At 39.8% G+C, this 17328-nt stretch overlaps 1 protein-coding gene across 1 annotated transcript in view; it reads right to left on the bottom strand.

Annotated features, from left to right (window-relative positions):
* Positions 1-17328, bottom strand: part of pitpnm3 (PITPNM family member 3) — a 663088-nt gene that overhangs the window by 86880 nt on the left and 558880 nt on the right. Inside the window, exons 9-10 of the mRNA XM_060847742.1 lie at positions 14679-14851; positions 13106-13276 (exon numbers count right to left, since the gene is read on the bottom strand). Coding sequence (XP_060703725.1) covers positions 13106-13276; positions 14679-14851 — 344 coding nt within the window. The remainder of the gene's footprint in view (positions 1-13105; positions 13277-14678; positions 14852-17328) is intronic.

A 17328-nucleotide genomic window follows, 5' to 3' on the forward strand; every position in this document is an offset into this window, starting at 1 on the left:
TAAAGAGTAAATACTGACCTTAAATATTTCTATAGCATGTCTCCCATTTCCTATGTTTCTGGCTGTATAAAATGACCTAACTGATCTTTAAGGGGACCTATTCTCTCCCTAGTTGTTCTCTGGCATGTATTTGAGAATCTCTTTGGGTTATCCTTACCTTTATCAGCCAAGGCTATCTTACAACCCCTTTTCGAACTCCTGATTTCCATGTTATGAACATCCCCAAGCCCCTTTTATACTTTTCAAGAGATTCACTTGTTCCCAGTCGTCTACACCTGACATATACCTCCTTCTTGACCAGAACATCAATATCTCTTTTGAAAGCCTCCCACTTGCCAAATGTACCTTCATCTGCAAACAAGTCCTTCTGATAATAAGTTACTATGGTGCTGTAATAGAATGACAGTTAACAGTAGCAAAACACTGCATGAAACTTAAACATTTTACAGCTGATTATCATCAAGTGTCCTTATGTTTCAAAAAGATATGCATGTGCATCAGTTAACTAACTACAAAGACACCCTGCCATATAGCACTAACCACTGAAATTGGTGAATGATAACAATCTGCCTTTTGTATTGGAATATGAACAATGTCTATGTTCCCTGAAATGTAAAGTCTTTACACTTAAATCACTGGAAATGACGTTACCTATTTAAAATAATGGAAACACATTTAATGTTGTCCATTTTGACTTTTTTTTCCTACATTATCAAAGCCTTTGATGTATTTTAAAGAATTGTTGTGTCTTTTCCATTTTAAAGCATGCTGTTGTTCAATCTGTTCAGCAGATTCTTTTCCCAAAGACTGATGCTCATTAGATTACTTAATTTTTTAAAATTATTCACTCATGGGATGAGACCATTACAGGCTAGACCAATCATATTAAAGTGAGTCTGGAGTCACATGTAGTCCAGACCAGGTAAGTTTGACAGTTCCTTCCCTCAAGGGCATTAGTGAACATTAGCAATGGTTTTTTTCTGACAATCAACAATGGTTTCATGGTCATCATTAGACTCTTAATTCCAGATTTTTATTAAATTCAAATTCCACAGAGAGAGGATTCTGGGTAATCCAAGATGGAGGAGAAGAAAAATTTCTGGCTGTAACAGCTGCTCCCTTTTTTTAGATTAGATTAGACTTACAGTGTGGAAACAGGCCCTTCGGCCCAACAAGTCCACACCGACCCGCCGAAGCGCAACCCACCCATACCCCTACATTTACCCCTTACCTAACACTACGGGCAATTTAGCTTGGCCAATTCACCTGACCTGCACATCTTTGTGACTGTGGGAGGAAACCGGAGCACCCGGAGGAAACCCACGCAGACACGGGGAGAACGTGCAAACTCCACACAGTCAGTCGCCTGAGTCGGGAATTGAACCCGGGTCTACAGGCGCTGTGAGGCAGCAGTGCTAACCACTGTGCCACCGTGCCGCCCACTAGGTACTTTAGGTGCTGGAGGTGATTTCCTCAAATTCCAGGAGCAGCAATTACTGTTTTATATGCTGTTGCATTGTTTTGGAACTTTGGAAAAAAAAGTCAAAACAATAGCAGTTTTAAAAGGGAGAGGAATAGACAAATGAAGCACATGGTGAGGTGATTGTAGGAGAGAGAGAGAAAAAAAAACGTGCACAGTTACCGCCTTTACTGTTTGAATTCATGTATTGCTGGACATCGGAGTGCATCTGGGAAAATTAACCAACAGTGAAATTCACAACTGATCTTGGAGGAACTGTTAGGTGAAGTTCACAGCACAGAATCAGATAAGTTAATTGTTGTTTTAAGTGTGGCCTATAGAGAATCTGCAGTAATGAGTAGAGTGGGTTCTTTCTTGATTATATGTTTTTGGAGATATGTCTCTTGATTAAACTTCAAATATAAGCCATAACTATTAATTTAACCTGGGGCAGTGTTTGTTGAGGAATAAGACGGTGTTATTTTCTGGGTCTGTAGACTGTGAAGCAGCAAAAATGGTCTTTAATGGAGTGATATGTACTTCTTGTCAGATATGGGAGTTTAAAGAGAGTTTAAGGGATACTGCGGATTATATCTGCCATAAATGCTATTGGATGCGAATCTTATCAGTTCAAAGTATCAGTGGAGAGACAGTTAGAAGCAATGAGGAATTTTCAACAGCAACAGTATGAGATGGATGGCAGTTATAGAAAGGGGGGAAAGTCTCAGATACAGGCACATAGATGGGTTAACTCCAGGAAAGGTAAGAGAGGTAGGCAGCTAGTGCAAGAGTCTTTTGTAGATATACCCATTTCAAACAGGTATGCTGTTTAAGAAAATGTAGAGGGTGGTGGCTTCTGAGGGGAACGTATCACGAACACCCACGTTTCTGGTATGAAGACTGGCTCTAATGCAACGAGGGGTACGTCTGGTTCCAAGAAATCAATTGTGTTAGGGAATACTCTAGTCCAAGGTACAGACAGACATTTCTGTGGCCAGCAGCAAAAAAGCAGAATGGTGTGTTGTTTCCCTGGTGCCAGGATCAAGGATGTTTCTGTGAGGGTGAAGAATGTTCTCAAGGGGGAGAGGGACTAGCAAAGGGTCATTTTCCACATTGGAACCAATGACATGGGAAGGGAAAAGGTTGAGATTCTGAAGGGAGATTATAGAGAGTTATGCAGAAATTTAAAAAGGAGGTCCTCGAGAGTAGTAATATCTAGATTACTCCCAGTGCTACGAGCTAGTGAGGGCAGGAATGAGAGGACAGAGCAGATGAATGCATGGCTGAGGAGCTGGTGTATGGGAGGAGATTCACATTTTTGGATCATTGGAATCTCTTTTGGAGTGAAGTGACCTGTACAAGAAGGACAGATCGCACCTAAATTGGAAGGGACTAATATGCTGGCAGAGAGATTTGCTAGAACTGGTCGGCAGGATTTAAACTAGTAAGCGGCGGTGGGGGGGATCCAGGGAGATAGTGAGGAAAGAGATCAATCTGAGATGGATACAGCTGAGAACAGAAGCGAATCAAACACCTAGGGCAAGCAGGGATGAGGTAGGACTAATAAATTAAACTGCATTTATTTCAATGCAAGGGGCCTAACAGGGAAGACAGATGAACTCAGGGCATGGTTAGGAACATGGGACTGGGATATCATAGCAATTACAGAAACATGGCTCAGGGATGGGCAGGATTGGTAGCTTAATGTTCCAGGATACAATTGCTACAGGAAGGATAGAAAGGGAGGCAAGAGAGGAGAGGGAGTGGAATTTTTGATAAGAGATAGCATTACAGCTATGCTGAGGGAGGATATTCCCAGAAATACATCCAGGGAAGGTATTTGGGTGGAACTGAGAAATAAGAAAGGATTATCACCTCATTGGGATTGTATTATAGATGCCTTAACAGTCATAGGGAAATTGAGAATCAAACTTGTAAGGAGATCTCAGCTATCTGTAAGAATAATAGGGTGGTCACGGTAGAGGATTTTAACTTTCCAAACATAGACTGGGACTGCCATAGTGTTAAGGGTTTAGATGGAGACGAATTTCTTAAGTGTATACAAGACAATTTTCTGATTCAGTATGTGGATGTACCTACTAAAGAAGGTGCAAAACTTGACCTACTCTTGGGAAATAAGGCAGGGCAGGTGACTGAGGTGTCAGTGGGGGAGCACTTTGGGGCCAGCGACCATAATTCTATTTGTTTTAAAATGGTGATGGAAAAGGATAGACCAGATCTAAAACTTGAAGTTCTAAATTGGAGAAAGGCCAATTTTGATGGTATTAGACAAGAACTTTTGAAAGCTGATTGGGGGCAGTTGTTTGCAGGTAAAGGGATGGCTGGAAAATGAGACGCCTTCAGAAATGAGATAACAAGAATCCAGAGAAAGTATATTCCTGTCAGGGTGAAAGGAAAGGCTGGTAGATATAGCGAATGCTGGATGACTAAAGAAACTGAGGGTTTGGTGAAGAAAAAGAAAGGAGCACATGTAAGGTATAGACAAGATAGATCGAGTGAATCCTGAGAAGAGTATAAAGGAAATAGGAGTATACTTAAGAAGGAAATCAGGAGGGCAAAAAGGGGACATGAGATAGCTTCGGCAAATAGAATTAAGGAGAATCCAAAAGGTTTTGACAAATACATGAAGGACAAAAGGGTAACTAGGAATAAAATAGGGCCCCTCAAAGATCAGCAAGGCGGCCTTTGTCTGGAGCTGCAGAAAATGGGGGAGATACTAAATGAGTATTTTGCATCAGTATTTACTTTGGAAAAGGATATTGAAGATATAGACTGCAGGGAAATAGATGGTGACACCTTGCAATATGTCCATATTACAGAGCAGGAAATGCTGGATGTCTTGAAATGGGTAAAGGTGGATAAAAGGTGTACCCTAGAACTCTGTGGGAAGCTGGAGAAGTGATTGCTGAGCCTCTTGCTGAGATATTTGTATCATCGATAGTCACAGGTGAGGTGCCGGAAGACTGGAGGTTGGCTAACGTTTAAGAAGGGTAGTAAGGACAAGCCAGGGAACTATAGACCAGTGAGCCTGACATCGGTTGTGGGCAAGTTGTTGGAGGGAATCCTGAGGGACAAGATGTACATGTATTTGGAAAGGCAAGGACTGATTAGGGATAGTCAACATGGCTTTGTGCATGGGAAATCATGTCTCACGAACTTGATTGAGATTTTTGAGAAAGTAACAAAGAAGATTGATGAGGACATAGCGGTAGTTGTGATCTATATGGACTTCAGTAAGGCGTTCGACAAGGTTCCCCATGGGGAGACTGATTAGCAAGGTTAGGTGTCATGGAATATAGGGAGAACTAGCCATTTGGATACAGAACTGACTCAAAGGTAGAAGACAGAGTGTGGTGGTGGAGGGTTGTATTTCAGACTGGAGGCCTGTGACCAGTGGAGTGCCACAACGTCCTCTATTTTTAGTCATTTACATAAATGATTTGGATGCGAGCATAAGAGGTACAGTTTGTAAGTTTGCAGGTGACACCAAAATTGGAGGTGTTGTTGACAGCGAAGAGGGTTACCTCAGATTACAACAGGATCTGGACCAGATGGGCCAATGGGCTGAGAAGTGGCAGATGGTGTTTAATTCAGATAAATGTGAGGTGCTGCATTTTGGGAAAGCAAATCTTAGCAGGACTTATACACTTAATGGTAAGGTCCTCGAGAGTGTGGCTGAACAAAGAAACCTTAGAGTGCAGGTTCATAGCTTCTTGAAAGTGGAGTCGCAGGTACATAGGATAGTGAAGAAGGCGTTTGGTATGATTTCGTTTATTGGTCAGAGTATTGAGTACAGGAGTTGGGAGGTCATGTTGCAGCTGTACAGGACATTGATTAGGCCACTTTTGAAATATTGCATGCAGTTTGGTCTCCTTCCTATCAGAAGAATGTTGTGAAACATGTAAATCCTTTCTGAACCCTTTCAAGGATGTTGTCAGGGTTGGAGTATTTGAGCTATAGGGAGAGGCTGAACAGGCTGGGGCTGTTTTCCGTGCAGTGTTGGAGGCTGAGGGGTGACCTTTATGGATGTGTACAAAATTATGAGGGGCATGGACAGGGTAAATAGACAAAGTCTTTTCCCTGGGGTCGGGGAGTCCAGAACTAGAGGGAATAGGTTTAGGGTGAGAAGGGAAAGATGTAAAAGAGATCTATTGGGCAACTTTTTCACACAGAGGGTGGTATGGGTGTGGAATGAGCTGTGACAGGAAGTGGGGGGAGGCTAAATTGCAACATTTAAGAGGCATTTGGATGGGTATATGAATAGGAAGGGTTTCGAGGGATATAGGTCGGGTGCTGGCTGGTGGGACTAGATTGGGTTGGGATATCTGGTCGGCATAGACGGGTTGGACCGAAGGGTCTGTTTCCTTGCTGTACATCTCTATGACTCTCTATCTGTCATGGCGGGATTCAAAGCCAGATCCCCAGAACATTACCTAGGTCTCTGGATTCACAGTTCAGTGATAATACCACTGTACCATCACCTCTACAAATGTTCCATTATCCAGAGTTTGAAAAGGGAAACACTGGATACAGTGGTGACAATATCAGTAAACGAGACTCACTTCTAAAAATATCTAACTAATCAGGTAACTAGTTGAAAATAAAACCATTAATCCACCTGTGCAGTGAAAAATATTTACGAATGAGCAGAAAACCTGGTGGGAAAGTTTAGTCTACATATTCTTGTGTCCATTTTAATTGTGAAAATTTGAAAATCTTGCTCAGAAACGGATTTACTTTTTCAAATAGAAATATTGCATGTATGTTGACAGAGCAAACTCTGAGACCAACAGCTGAAAATAGTGGACAGGGACTTCATAAAATCTTTCGTGATGCATTGGCAATTAAACATCCTCTTTCATATCGAAGCATCCCCAGGTGCTTCATACAATGCTTGGTTTTTTTTGTAGTGCAGCACTTATTATGGCTTTGAGAAAGTGGCCAAGTGAAGCAAGAAAATTGCTGCAATTTTTCCTCATCTTAGTATGGAAGTGAAATTAAAAATGCATTAACAGTTATAATGGCGTCATCCCACAGTAGAATGACAGGCACAAATTAAGAGTGGTTTGGTATGAAATTGAGGAACACCTTGCCTTTTATCCAGTGTGGAAGCCACTAACCAATTACAAAATGACCCTGATTATATAAAATTGTCTCAGGGGCAGCTCACTGGGATGTATGACTTTCTGCCCACTGTACCACCTCTTCAACCAGCCCACTCCCTTAGCTAAAGTTTTATGTGGATTCTACCAACATTATATCTCAGGCAAAGGATTATCCCACTCTGACAATGTATCAGTCCTGCTATGGTTATATTATTCTTCATGACACAAGCCTTTTTTAAAATCTTTGTTCTTAAGTCACTGGATGTGAGGTTACCTATTTAAATTAATGGTGATACACTTTGATTAAATGCTACCAGACGATGTCAGCGTGCACTGGAGGCTTGTTGTGAGATCTACTGATTTGTTTTAACTTTGTACATTGCAAGGTGAATTATTCATGCTTAACTAGCCAGATTATCTGGATATGAACAGGTAACACAGATCCTTAAGGAAATATTCCAATTTAAGATCATGTTGCTGTCTATGTTATACTTCACAGGAAGCAGTTCTTAGCATTTCAGTCCATTTAATGATGGGATGCAAAGATGCTTCATCTCTCTCAGCAAGGAAGTATTCCACAGTGAGGGGTGAATGGCTGGATGTTCTAAGAGCCAAATTGCAGCATCGGACTGTTTACATTCCCAAACCTGAGCTTAGAAAGAACAAAAAGGCAGTGGCCCTTATTATCCATCAGTGATTTCAAAGTAAGATGGTAATCTGTTTAAACTCTTCTTCCCAACACCATCTTGTCTCCTCCCCTCTTGAACTTGAGAGGGTCAATATCAGGGTCAGTAAAGAGGCACAGATTGAAGACAATTGTCAAAAGAACCACACAGGAGAAAAAAGACATGCTTATGCAGATGGTTGGTTATGATGTTGAACAAATTGTCTGAGGTACTAGTGGAATCTATTAGTTGTTTAAGTATATACACTATTTACCTCACGTGTTAATTTAAAATGCACAAAATTAAACTAGTTCTTAGGCAGAAGGTGCATGTGTGTAACATGTAATACTGTAAACGAATGTTTACATACACATTGAAAGATTGGGTCCACTTCTTTCCTTTACAACTGGCTATCGAGGATAAAACATGGTCGCAGAGAATGTTCACCTTATGGCGAAGGTTGGAAACTAACAACATTTTATTCAGATAGAAAACTGCAATCTTATTGGTCATTTGAGAAAGTGGAAGAAAACAAATGTAAATATTTTGGGGTATTATTTTTCACCTTATGTCCTGAGAGTCTGTGTCACATGAATAGTGAAAAAATGAAGTGGATATGTGATTATGGTTACATCTTTCCAGAGAGGTAAAGAGCTATAACCTCAATGTTGCTACTTCCTACAAGAAGCAAAATGAGAACTAAAAGTATTGTACGAGATGAATTTCCATCAGTTCGAAAGGTTTGAGGCCTATAACCAGTATTCATCTCTCAGACAAGGACCCCTTATTGGGTCAGGTGTCTGTTACTTGAAAGACTCCCTGAGTAGCAATCGCTTTCTTCAATGCTCATGAAAAAATATGGGGTATCCTCAGTGACTAAAAGAACAGAACATTCAATGATTGCCAGATATCTATATATTTCAGATAATGGACTTGCACTTTAATACTCACAATGATAAGTTGCAGATAGAATGAAGGTGAAGGCATTTTTAGCAGATATGGTTGTTTCAGGAATAAACAGAATTGGTACAGCATAACTGAAACAAATCACAGGAAGGTCAAAGGGAGAGTTACGGGGTGGCTTCAGGTATGACTTGAAATGTTATTCTGAAATAAATTGGTCAAAGCAGAGAGATAGGGTTCTCTACATTACACAGAGAATTTTAAGGAAGAGGGAAAATTTAATGACAGATCAAACAAAGAAGCCACGTCTCAATGAATTTACATCCTGTGATGCATGTATTTGTCTCAGACAGCCTTAGCTGTGTGAGAGTGCTTGCATTTCGACTACACATGCAACTCATTGTTTAAAATATAATCTTCATTCACTAAGTAAGAGTTAACAAAAAAATTAAGGAGTATCAAAGTACTATTTGTTGTATTTTTGGTGATAACTGCACATTGAAGCCACTGAAAATGATTGTAATGCCATGTAAAGTAATTGGAGTAAGCCAGTTTGTCAACACTGATATAATCTCGGGTGAGATACCCCTGATGCTGCATTAACAAAACTTGACATGGAGCTCCATAAGGCAGTTATTTATGGATAGTCAATGGAGCTACAGTTTATCCAGTTAGAACACTATTCTATCCACTAAAGAAAACCTGATATCTCTCATCAGAATGTTAGACGAGTATTAATGACATCAGCCAATAAGAATCGGACAGAAAATGAAGAAATGATCTCAAAGTTACATAAAAGATTTACTCGGCTCTTACGTGAAAGGTTAAAATTTCTGTTAAAAGCCAGTGTGATAGGTGAAGAATATAAAAGGCTAAAAGAAAAGATTAGTGAGTAGTGTGAGCTCTGTAAAAACTATCACAAGATAGTATCATGGCCTACTGGCATGATACTATAATGATGCAGTTGTCATGAATCTTATAGCATATGAAAAAGACTTAATGGTTTCATTCTGCATTTTGTAGACATGGTGTTCATATTTAACCTATGATAACACTTAGTAAGAACAATGGGGTAACTATAGAGTAAAGCATGGAGAAATGGTATGGGGATCAGAAGTGGGACACCAGCAAAGCTTCTTGACTGTTAGTGCAGGGAAACTTATCAACAATGGGTTCAGAAACATGTGTGAAAGCATGCAACTCATGCCCATGAATACTTCTGATAAGCAATGGACTTTGAGAAAGGAATCGTATGGTAATTGATGAAGTATTGCAGAAAATGTCAGCTTGATCAACCAATCTGCAAGTTTGCAATCACCGTCACATGAAGTTCATGCAAAGCATTACCACAAAATGGGTGAAGGATATTGTTGCTATCAATGCAGAAAAAATCCCAAAATGCCAAATTGTGCAAAGTCTCCCAGCACCAGAAGGTCATACCAATAGTTCTCTTTTTTTCCTGCACATTGAATGCTTTACTTGCTGCAAGATAGTTTTTTTTAATCAAAGCTGAGGTCCTGGATGAAATTCAAAAATCACTGTAACATTGGATAAGACAATCTGAGGGAGAATTCAATTCAAGGGATTTGAAGTACTATGAAAGAAAAGGATTGTGAGGAAGCAAAACAGATTATGACGATAAGACAGTATTTATCAAACATTACAATCAAATAATTAAGATTTATTCCTCATGGTTAATCAGTATTAATTTTAAAATGTCATACTCAGAATGGTTGGTAAAAGTAAACATGGGTAAGTGGTTTTAGAAGTATGTGCTTCTAAAAGCACTCAAAGGAAAAGCAGGCACAGGAGGAAAACGAGGAAGGATAAACAAACACACCCAAGGTCTCAACAAGGCTTCAAGGATGTATTTTTCAGTAAGGCTTGCTTTGTTGAAAATAAACTTATGTTCAACTAAAAGCAGACCCAGTGATATTTCATTGGCATTTAAAAGGAAATGTTTGAGGCATCTTCGTGATGACTATTAAGGATTTCTTATAGGCAGTACTACAGAACTTGAGAAATGTGTTATTAATCAGATTTAGACTTGTGGGACTTTATATTGATTTTGATATTAAGCAGAATAGGTCTGGAAAACTTTGATCAAGAATTCTATTTGGAGACTGTTATTCTCGCCCCAGTTAATCACACTTGATTCTCACAGAAAAAGATGTCAGATCGAAGGAAGAGATTGAGCAATTGCAAACCTTGAACTGGGCCAGATGCTATATTGGAAGTTAAATACTGCAATGAATTATCTAGAATGTTTTCACTATAAAACAATCTTTAAGAATAAAATCTAGACAAATAGTTTGAAAGTTTCTACCTTTGACGACCGCAATAACATGAGACTTGTCATTTTTAGTGTGTTTCGTATGTTAGTCTGCCTGATGAGTCATGCAGGTGATTTCATAATCTTTCTTCTGGGTGAACATAGGAAATGTCACCCTTTAGCTTGGAAAGCTATTCAGTAAAATGAGTTGCTAAAGGTACTTTAGCTGCGGAAAGACTAATTGGAGTGAAGGCATTGGATATGGGATTCTGTCAAAAAATGTTATTTTGTACAATGAGCCTAGAATGGGAGCATGCCCATTGTGTATAACAGGTAATCATATAAGATAATGTACATTCTGCAAAAATTGTACTGTTACTATTGCACTGCCTCTTTAGGTGAAACTTGTAATTTGATTAAATGGGTGATTGGATATTTTGATGGTGGGTTATTAAACAAAAGACCTGAGGTCTTGCTTGGTTCATTTGATGGTGGATTTCTAAAATTAAAAAAGGTAGGCTTTTCCACTGGCCCTGGGATGGATTTGTCATTTGTTGTTTGTAGATGTGGTGATGGTTTATTTTGTACAAGCAGCTGAATTAGGTCCTTTCCCAGTGATGAATTATGTTCTGGACAGAGCAAGGGTCCAGATGGGGAGGGAGGAAACTGTTGTTTGTAATAAACCGGAGATTAGTACAAATTTGGATAAAGGTGTAGGTTGCCTCATTAGTAAGTTTACAGATGACACTAAAATTGCTCGAGTAGCAGATAGTGAAGGGGACTGTCAAAGAATAAAGCTGGGCAGAGAAATGGCAGATGGAGTTCAATCCAGACAAATGCGAGGTGATGCATTTTGGAAGGAGCAATTCCAGAACAAACTACACAGTAAATGGAAAAGTCCTGGGTAAATTGATGTACACAGAGATCTGGGTGTTCAGGTCCATTGTTCCATGAAGGTGGCAATGCAGGTCAGTAGAGTGGTCAAGAAGTCACATAGCATGCTTTCCTTCATCGGACAGGGTATTGAGTACAAGAGTTAGCAGGTCATGTTACAATTGTACAAGACTTCGGTTCGACCACATTTGGAATACTGTGTACAGTTCTGGTCGCCACATTACCAAAAGGATGTGGATGCTTTGGAGAGATACAAAGGAGGTTCACCAGGATATTGCCTGGTATGGAGGGTGCTAGCTATGAAAGAGTTTGAGTAGACTCGGATTACTTTCATTGGAAAGAAGGTGGTTGGTGGGGGACCTAATTGAGGCCTACAAAATCATGAATGGTATAGGCAGGGTGGATAGCAAGAAACTTTTCCCCAGAGTGGAGAACTCAATTACTAGGGGTCATGAGTTCAAAGTGAGGGGGGAAATGTTTAGGGGAGATATACGTGGAAAGTTCTTCACACAGAGGGTGGTGGGTGCCTGGAATGCGTTGCCAGTAGAGGTGGTAGAGGCGGGAACGATAGCATCATTTAAGAGTATCTAGACAGATACACGAATAGGCAGGGAGCAAAGGGATACAGATCCTTAGAAAATAGGCAGCAGATTTAGATGGAGGATATGGGTCGGTGCAGGCTTAGAGGGCTGAAGGGCCTGTTCCTGTGCTGTAATGTTCTTTGTTCTAAACTATGGATTTACAACAAAACCCTTGTAAATCTCTGAGAAGTTTTTTTCTGCCTTGATAAACATAGACATCTTTGGTCTGTTAAACATCCAGCAATACGCCAGTCTTTCCCAATCTGCCATCGCTGATACCTTCCCATATCATCTGGCCTCCCCAACTGAAAAAGACTAGAAATAATTAACAGTCCACAAGGTGCTACCTGACCTGTGAATATTTTCAGGCCTTTCTGTTTTTATTTAAAATTTCTAGCATCCGCAGTGTTCTGGTGAAAGAAAAACATGTGCATTCCCTGGAGTTGAACCACTTCAACGTTCAGTGAAACTCTCTCTTCTCGGCTTGCCAACATTACCTCCTTGATCATGCCACCTCACACAAACAAAATCCCACAGTTTGTTTCTCCTATGTCCTTTTGAAATTTAGCGGCTGTTGTCAAACACTGTAGCCATCCTACATGGACAGCAGTAAGTTGAATAATTATTATGGTTGCTGGGGGGAAGACTTTTGGCCAGGGCATCAAGACATCTTTTTTTTAAGGAACATTGGGGTTTCCATGTCCTTTCAAACTTAACCGAGAAAAGCAGTCCTTTAATATTTCCACTCAAAGACAGCACCTCCGATAATGCAGCACTCCCTCAGTGCTGTCTTGATATCACAGTTTTAATGATGCTCTTGAGCCTGGAGAGGAGATCAAATTCACAACTTCCCCACTCAGAGATCAAAATACTTAAAAACTAAATCAAGCATACAATGGACTTCCTGAGTGCACTAGTTTATGAGCCCTTGTTAAATCTAAACTCTGACGGGTTTATCCATAACTTTCACGTTTTCAGAACATCCTGAAAGACTCAGATGAACAAAAACCCATTGAGCATATTTCATTGTATAATAAAACTGCAACAATACATTGTTTATTGAAACACATTCTAAACAGTACTTAGCATCATCTTTCTAATTAAGAGTGTTCACTGAATTATTTTCAATTGTTAGTGGAAATACAGGTGTCAAATTCCAAATGATTTTTCATGTTCTGCTCCATGATATAGAAAGAACAACCTACCTAGAAGAGCAGAATTCCCGTCTCCCAAAGGATATCGTTGGTACCTTGGAACTGGGAATGGAGGCAGAAGGTGGAATTTTTTCTCTAGCAGTGGTTCTAATCGAGAGGCAGAGGGATCGGCGGAATGGAAGAGGCTGTATACCTGGCTGCAAGCAGGCCGCAGCTGGGATGCTGATAGAGGAGAAAGAGAGGCATAAGAAAACACATCACGCACAAATGGTTATTCTCCTCGGTCAAACAATATCTGGGAACAGTTATTAGGTATGGCAATTTTTCATTCAAGAATAAATATAATAGCATTCATTTCAATGTAAATTGGACAGGCATTGTCAATGAAATGTATACAACAGAAAATAAAAAAAACTAAAATGAGGAGGAGTGAAAGGACTACTTATTCAATCTTCGATACGGTTGTGCAGCGACAACACAAGAAGCTTTTTAACCTATTCCCACCCCATGCATTCCTATCAACACAACTGCCAGTTTTCTTTGGTGGGTATCATCTTTTTACAGCGGACACGTTGGAAGATTCATCAAAATGCAGATCGCATGAAAAACGGTGTTCAGATGGAGGAGAATTTCTGTACGCCACCATGAGGTAATTTGCCCACTATCAGTGAAAAATATAGTTTGTAATTTCCATATTGTAAAACGTCAGCTTTACAATTTTCCAAAATATGCTGTTGCCAGGTGAAGTGCCTGGATCTCTGTGAACTCAGAAAATATAATAACTTCTGCAATCTTACAAATTACCAGTTACTGAACAGTACAAATAACAGCAGATATACATTAACACTGACATATTTTTCTATTCTGACCAAGGAGCAATATTGAGTTAGAGCTTTTTTGAAAAAAAGGTCTCTTGAAATTTTTTTTTCTCTATTGTGTTGAGCCCAGAGAAGGAATAGTAAGAATCCTGCAATGGAATGGGCCAGTTCTGAGGGTGGGGATGTGGAAGCACAGTTGCCTAGTTCCTGTTTACATTCCTCAATTTTCCCAAGGTTTATTATCACCTTTATTTCAATATAGGAATATAATCAGCTGAAACTAGCAAACAAATCCAATCAGATAATTCAAAGCTTCCAAACTGGGATTTGTAAACATTCGCTTTTGCAGGAGAACTGAATGCCTGATTTTTAAAAAAAAGTGATATCCTAAAACAATCGCATCTTCAAGCTTCAGGATTGGGGATACTTTTCATTCATAGGCAGACATTCTGGAAGCAAATATTTACATGTTCTAACACGAAAAGAAAATGAATGCTTATTTGGACACTGTTTGCAGCAACATAATTTACTTTTGCATAATTATCAGATAAATGGATACAATTATGCAAAATTAATCATTACACTAAAAAGAAGCATTGCAAACTATCAAGACAGATCCCGTACAATGCCAAATAATTAATTTAGGGATTATTTGAATAAAAACAATGACTGTGAGCCGATCTACACAGCATGCATGCTGAGTAATCACTAATTCCACACTGCAATCTGCAGCTTTGTACATTTCTCTCAGTTGTCCTTCGGGCCATATTTTGAAGAGTGTCTTGATATTGACTATAAGAACTTACCATCTACTGAAGGAAGTACTGTCCACCTCATTGCCAGAACCAGAGCCAGTGGGGAACCAAAGAGGAAGAAGTCAGAAACATCAAAATCAAATCGAACTGGATTTCCATCCAGTACGTTTGTGCTACTTGTCCTTTGTAAATCAGGGTCATCATTCAGTGCACTGGAGTGGCTTCTGTTTAAATAAAAACAATGTTATTAAGACCAACACATTAATCTTGTAGAAAATTATTTAAATTTTAATTAAATTTTAATTTAATTATTTAAATGTGCTTCATTCATTCAGAGAATGTGGCTGTCACTAGCTAGGCCAGCATTTATTGGTCATCTCTAATCGCCCAAAACTAGGGTCAGCCACATTGTTGTGGGTCTGGAATCAAATGTAGGCCAGGCAAAGATGACAGATTTCCTTCCCTGCAGAACATTACCGAACTAGATGTGGTTTTATAATAGTTGATGGTGGTTATATGGATGCCATTATCTAATATTTTTTCCAGATTTTTTTTGTATGAGTTGAAATATCTTCATCACCATTGTGGGATGTGAACCCACGTCTTCAGAAACATTAGCCACAGTACCATTACATCATTGTCTCCCCAAAACTTCACATCTGTATTTTCTCAAAAGCTGGATTCACTGAAACCTTTCAGTTTTTTTTTCATTTTAATTGAATTATTGAGATCTATATCATGCAATGGACTGAAGTTTCATTTTTTCAGACAAAGTGCTTATTATTTATTTGAGTGAGATTCCTGAGACCAATCTACCAAGGCTCTTAATAATTTCTCATGCAATCTTCTATCCTTCCCCTTCTTATTTATACATCTGGGCTCTAAAGCACCCACCCCCCACAGCAAGAAAAGTGGAAGTGTTTGCGGTTGCTAGGACCTTGTAGCATTCACATGACTTGTGCCATATTTAAATCCCAGCTGCCCGTCAATTCAAATGCTGCATGCTAGGATCTGCCCTTCATACTCCATTATGCCTCAACATCCCTGCTGAGGACCCAGATCAGAAAAAGAAATGAACCCTTTTGTTCATAGACAGTGACCTGGAGGTACTGGTGGAGTAAATGCCAGTGCTGTTGACTGGCAAATGAGCTTAGGCCACCAAACCAAATCAGTCTTGACTCAGAGAAAAGGCCAGGTGACAGACATGTCCTGGGTGAAATGCATTGGCCAGCAGTGCTGGAAGAATGTTAATGATCTGTGTTCTGCAAGGATATGTGCTATGCTCTTCTCTCTGCTACCTCGCACTTACTGGACGACCACTCACTCTAACTCTGCCACTGCACACACTTCTCAACAAAGTATAAGGCCTTCAACACTCACTGTTGCATGCAACATGCTCACTCAACAACTCTCATCCATGGGCTCTTATCTTCTTAAATAGCCTAATATGTGATACCTTATCAACTGCCTTCTGAAAATCCAAATATATTACACCCACTCCTTCACCTTTGTCCATATGCTTGGTACTTCTTTCTAGTAAATATTTCAGATATGGTTTCCCTTTCTTGAAGCCATGCCAACTCTATGTAATCATATTATGTATCTCTAAATGCTCTCTGCTATTATATTCTTTGTAATAAACATGTTTCCAATAATCGATATTAAGCTAATGCAGGGTTGAATGAAGGGTCAGAGATAACTGCTGCCACCAGCTCATCACTCTGATGTTAATGTTGGGAATTGGCACTATTAAGATACTGAAGGAATGACAGGAGAGTTGGAAATGGTATATAATTGAGGTGAGTTGGGATAATCATGAGACTGAATTAGATTCCTTACGGTACAGAAACAGACCCTTCAGCCCAACATGTCCACACTGACCCTCTGAAGAGTAACCCATCCAGACCCATTAACCTACCCCTACATTTACTCCTGACTAATGCACTGAACAATATAGGCAATTTAGCATGGCCAATTCACCTGACCCACACATCTTTGGATTGTGGGAGGAAATTGGAGCACCCGGGAGAAACCCACGCAGACACACAGAGAACATGCAAACTCCACACAGACAGGCACCCAAGGTGGGAATTAAACCCAGGTCCCTGGCACTGTGAGGCAGCAGTGCTAACCACTGAACCACTGTGCCATCCCAAATGCATGGAAATAATGTAGTTTCTTCTTTATAGGAAGATTTTGAACTTGCCATTTTAAGCTTAAAGGGAAAATCAGAAATTATTTTCCCAATGGAAGTTCCAATTTCTTTCATTATTGCCAGATTTTCTCAAATTTTCTTGCCATTGAAGAAACTGCAAGATATAGAACATATAGAACATAGAAGGATACAGCGCAGTACAGGCCCTTCGGCCCTCGATGTTGCGCCGACCGAGTCCTACCTAACCTATACTAGCCCAATAACTTCCAAATGCCTATCCAATGCCCGCTTAAATGAACATAAAGAAGGAGAGTTCACCACTGATACGGGCAGGGCATTCCATGAACTCACAACCCGCTGTGTGAAGAATCTACCCCTAACATCTGTCCTATACCTACCACCCCTTAATTTAAAGCTATGTCCCCTAGTAACACCTGACTCCATTAGCGGTAAAAGGTTCTTAGTATCTACCCTATCTAAACCCCTAATCATCTTATACACTTCTATCAGATCTCCCCTAAACCTTCTCTTCTCCAATGAGAACAG

Source organism: Hemiscyllium ocellatum, chromosome 31 (genome assembly GCF_020745735.1).
Source record: "Hemiscyllium ocellatum isolate sHemOce1 chromosome 31, sHemOce1.pat.X.cur, whole genome shotgun sequence".
Classification (NCBI taxonomy): domain Eukaryota; kingdom Metazoa; phylum Chordata; class Chondrichthyes; order Orectolobiformes; family Hemiscylliidae; genus Hemiscyllium; species Hemiscyllium ocellatum.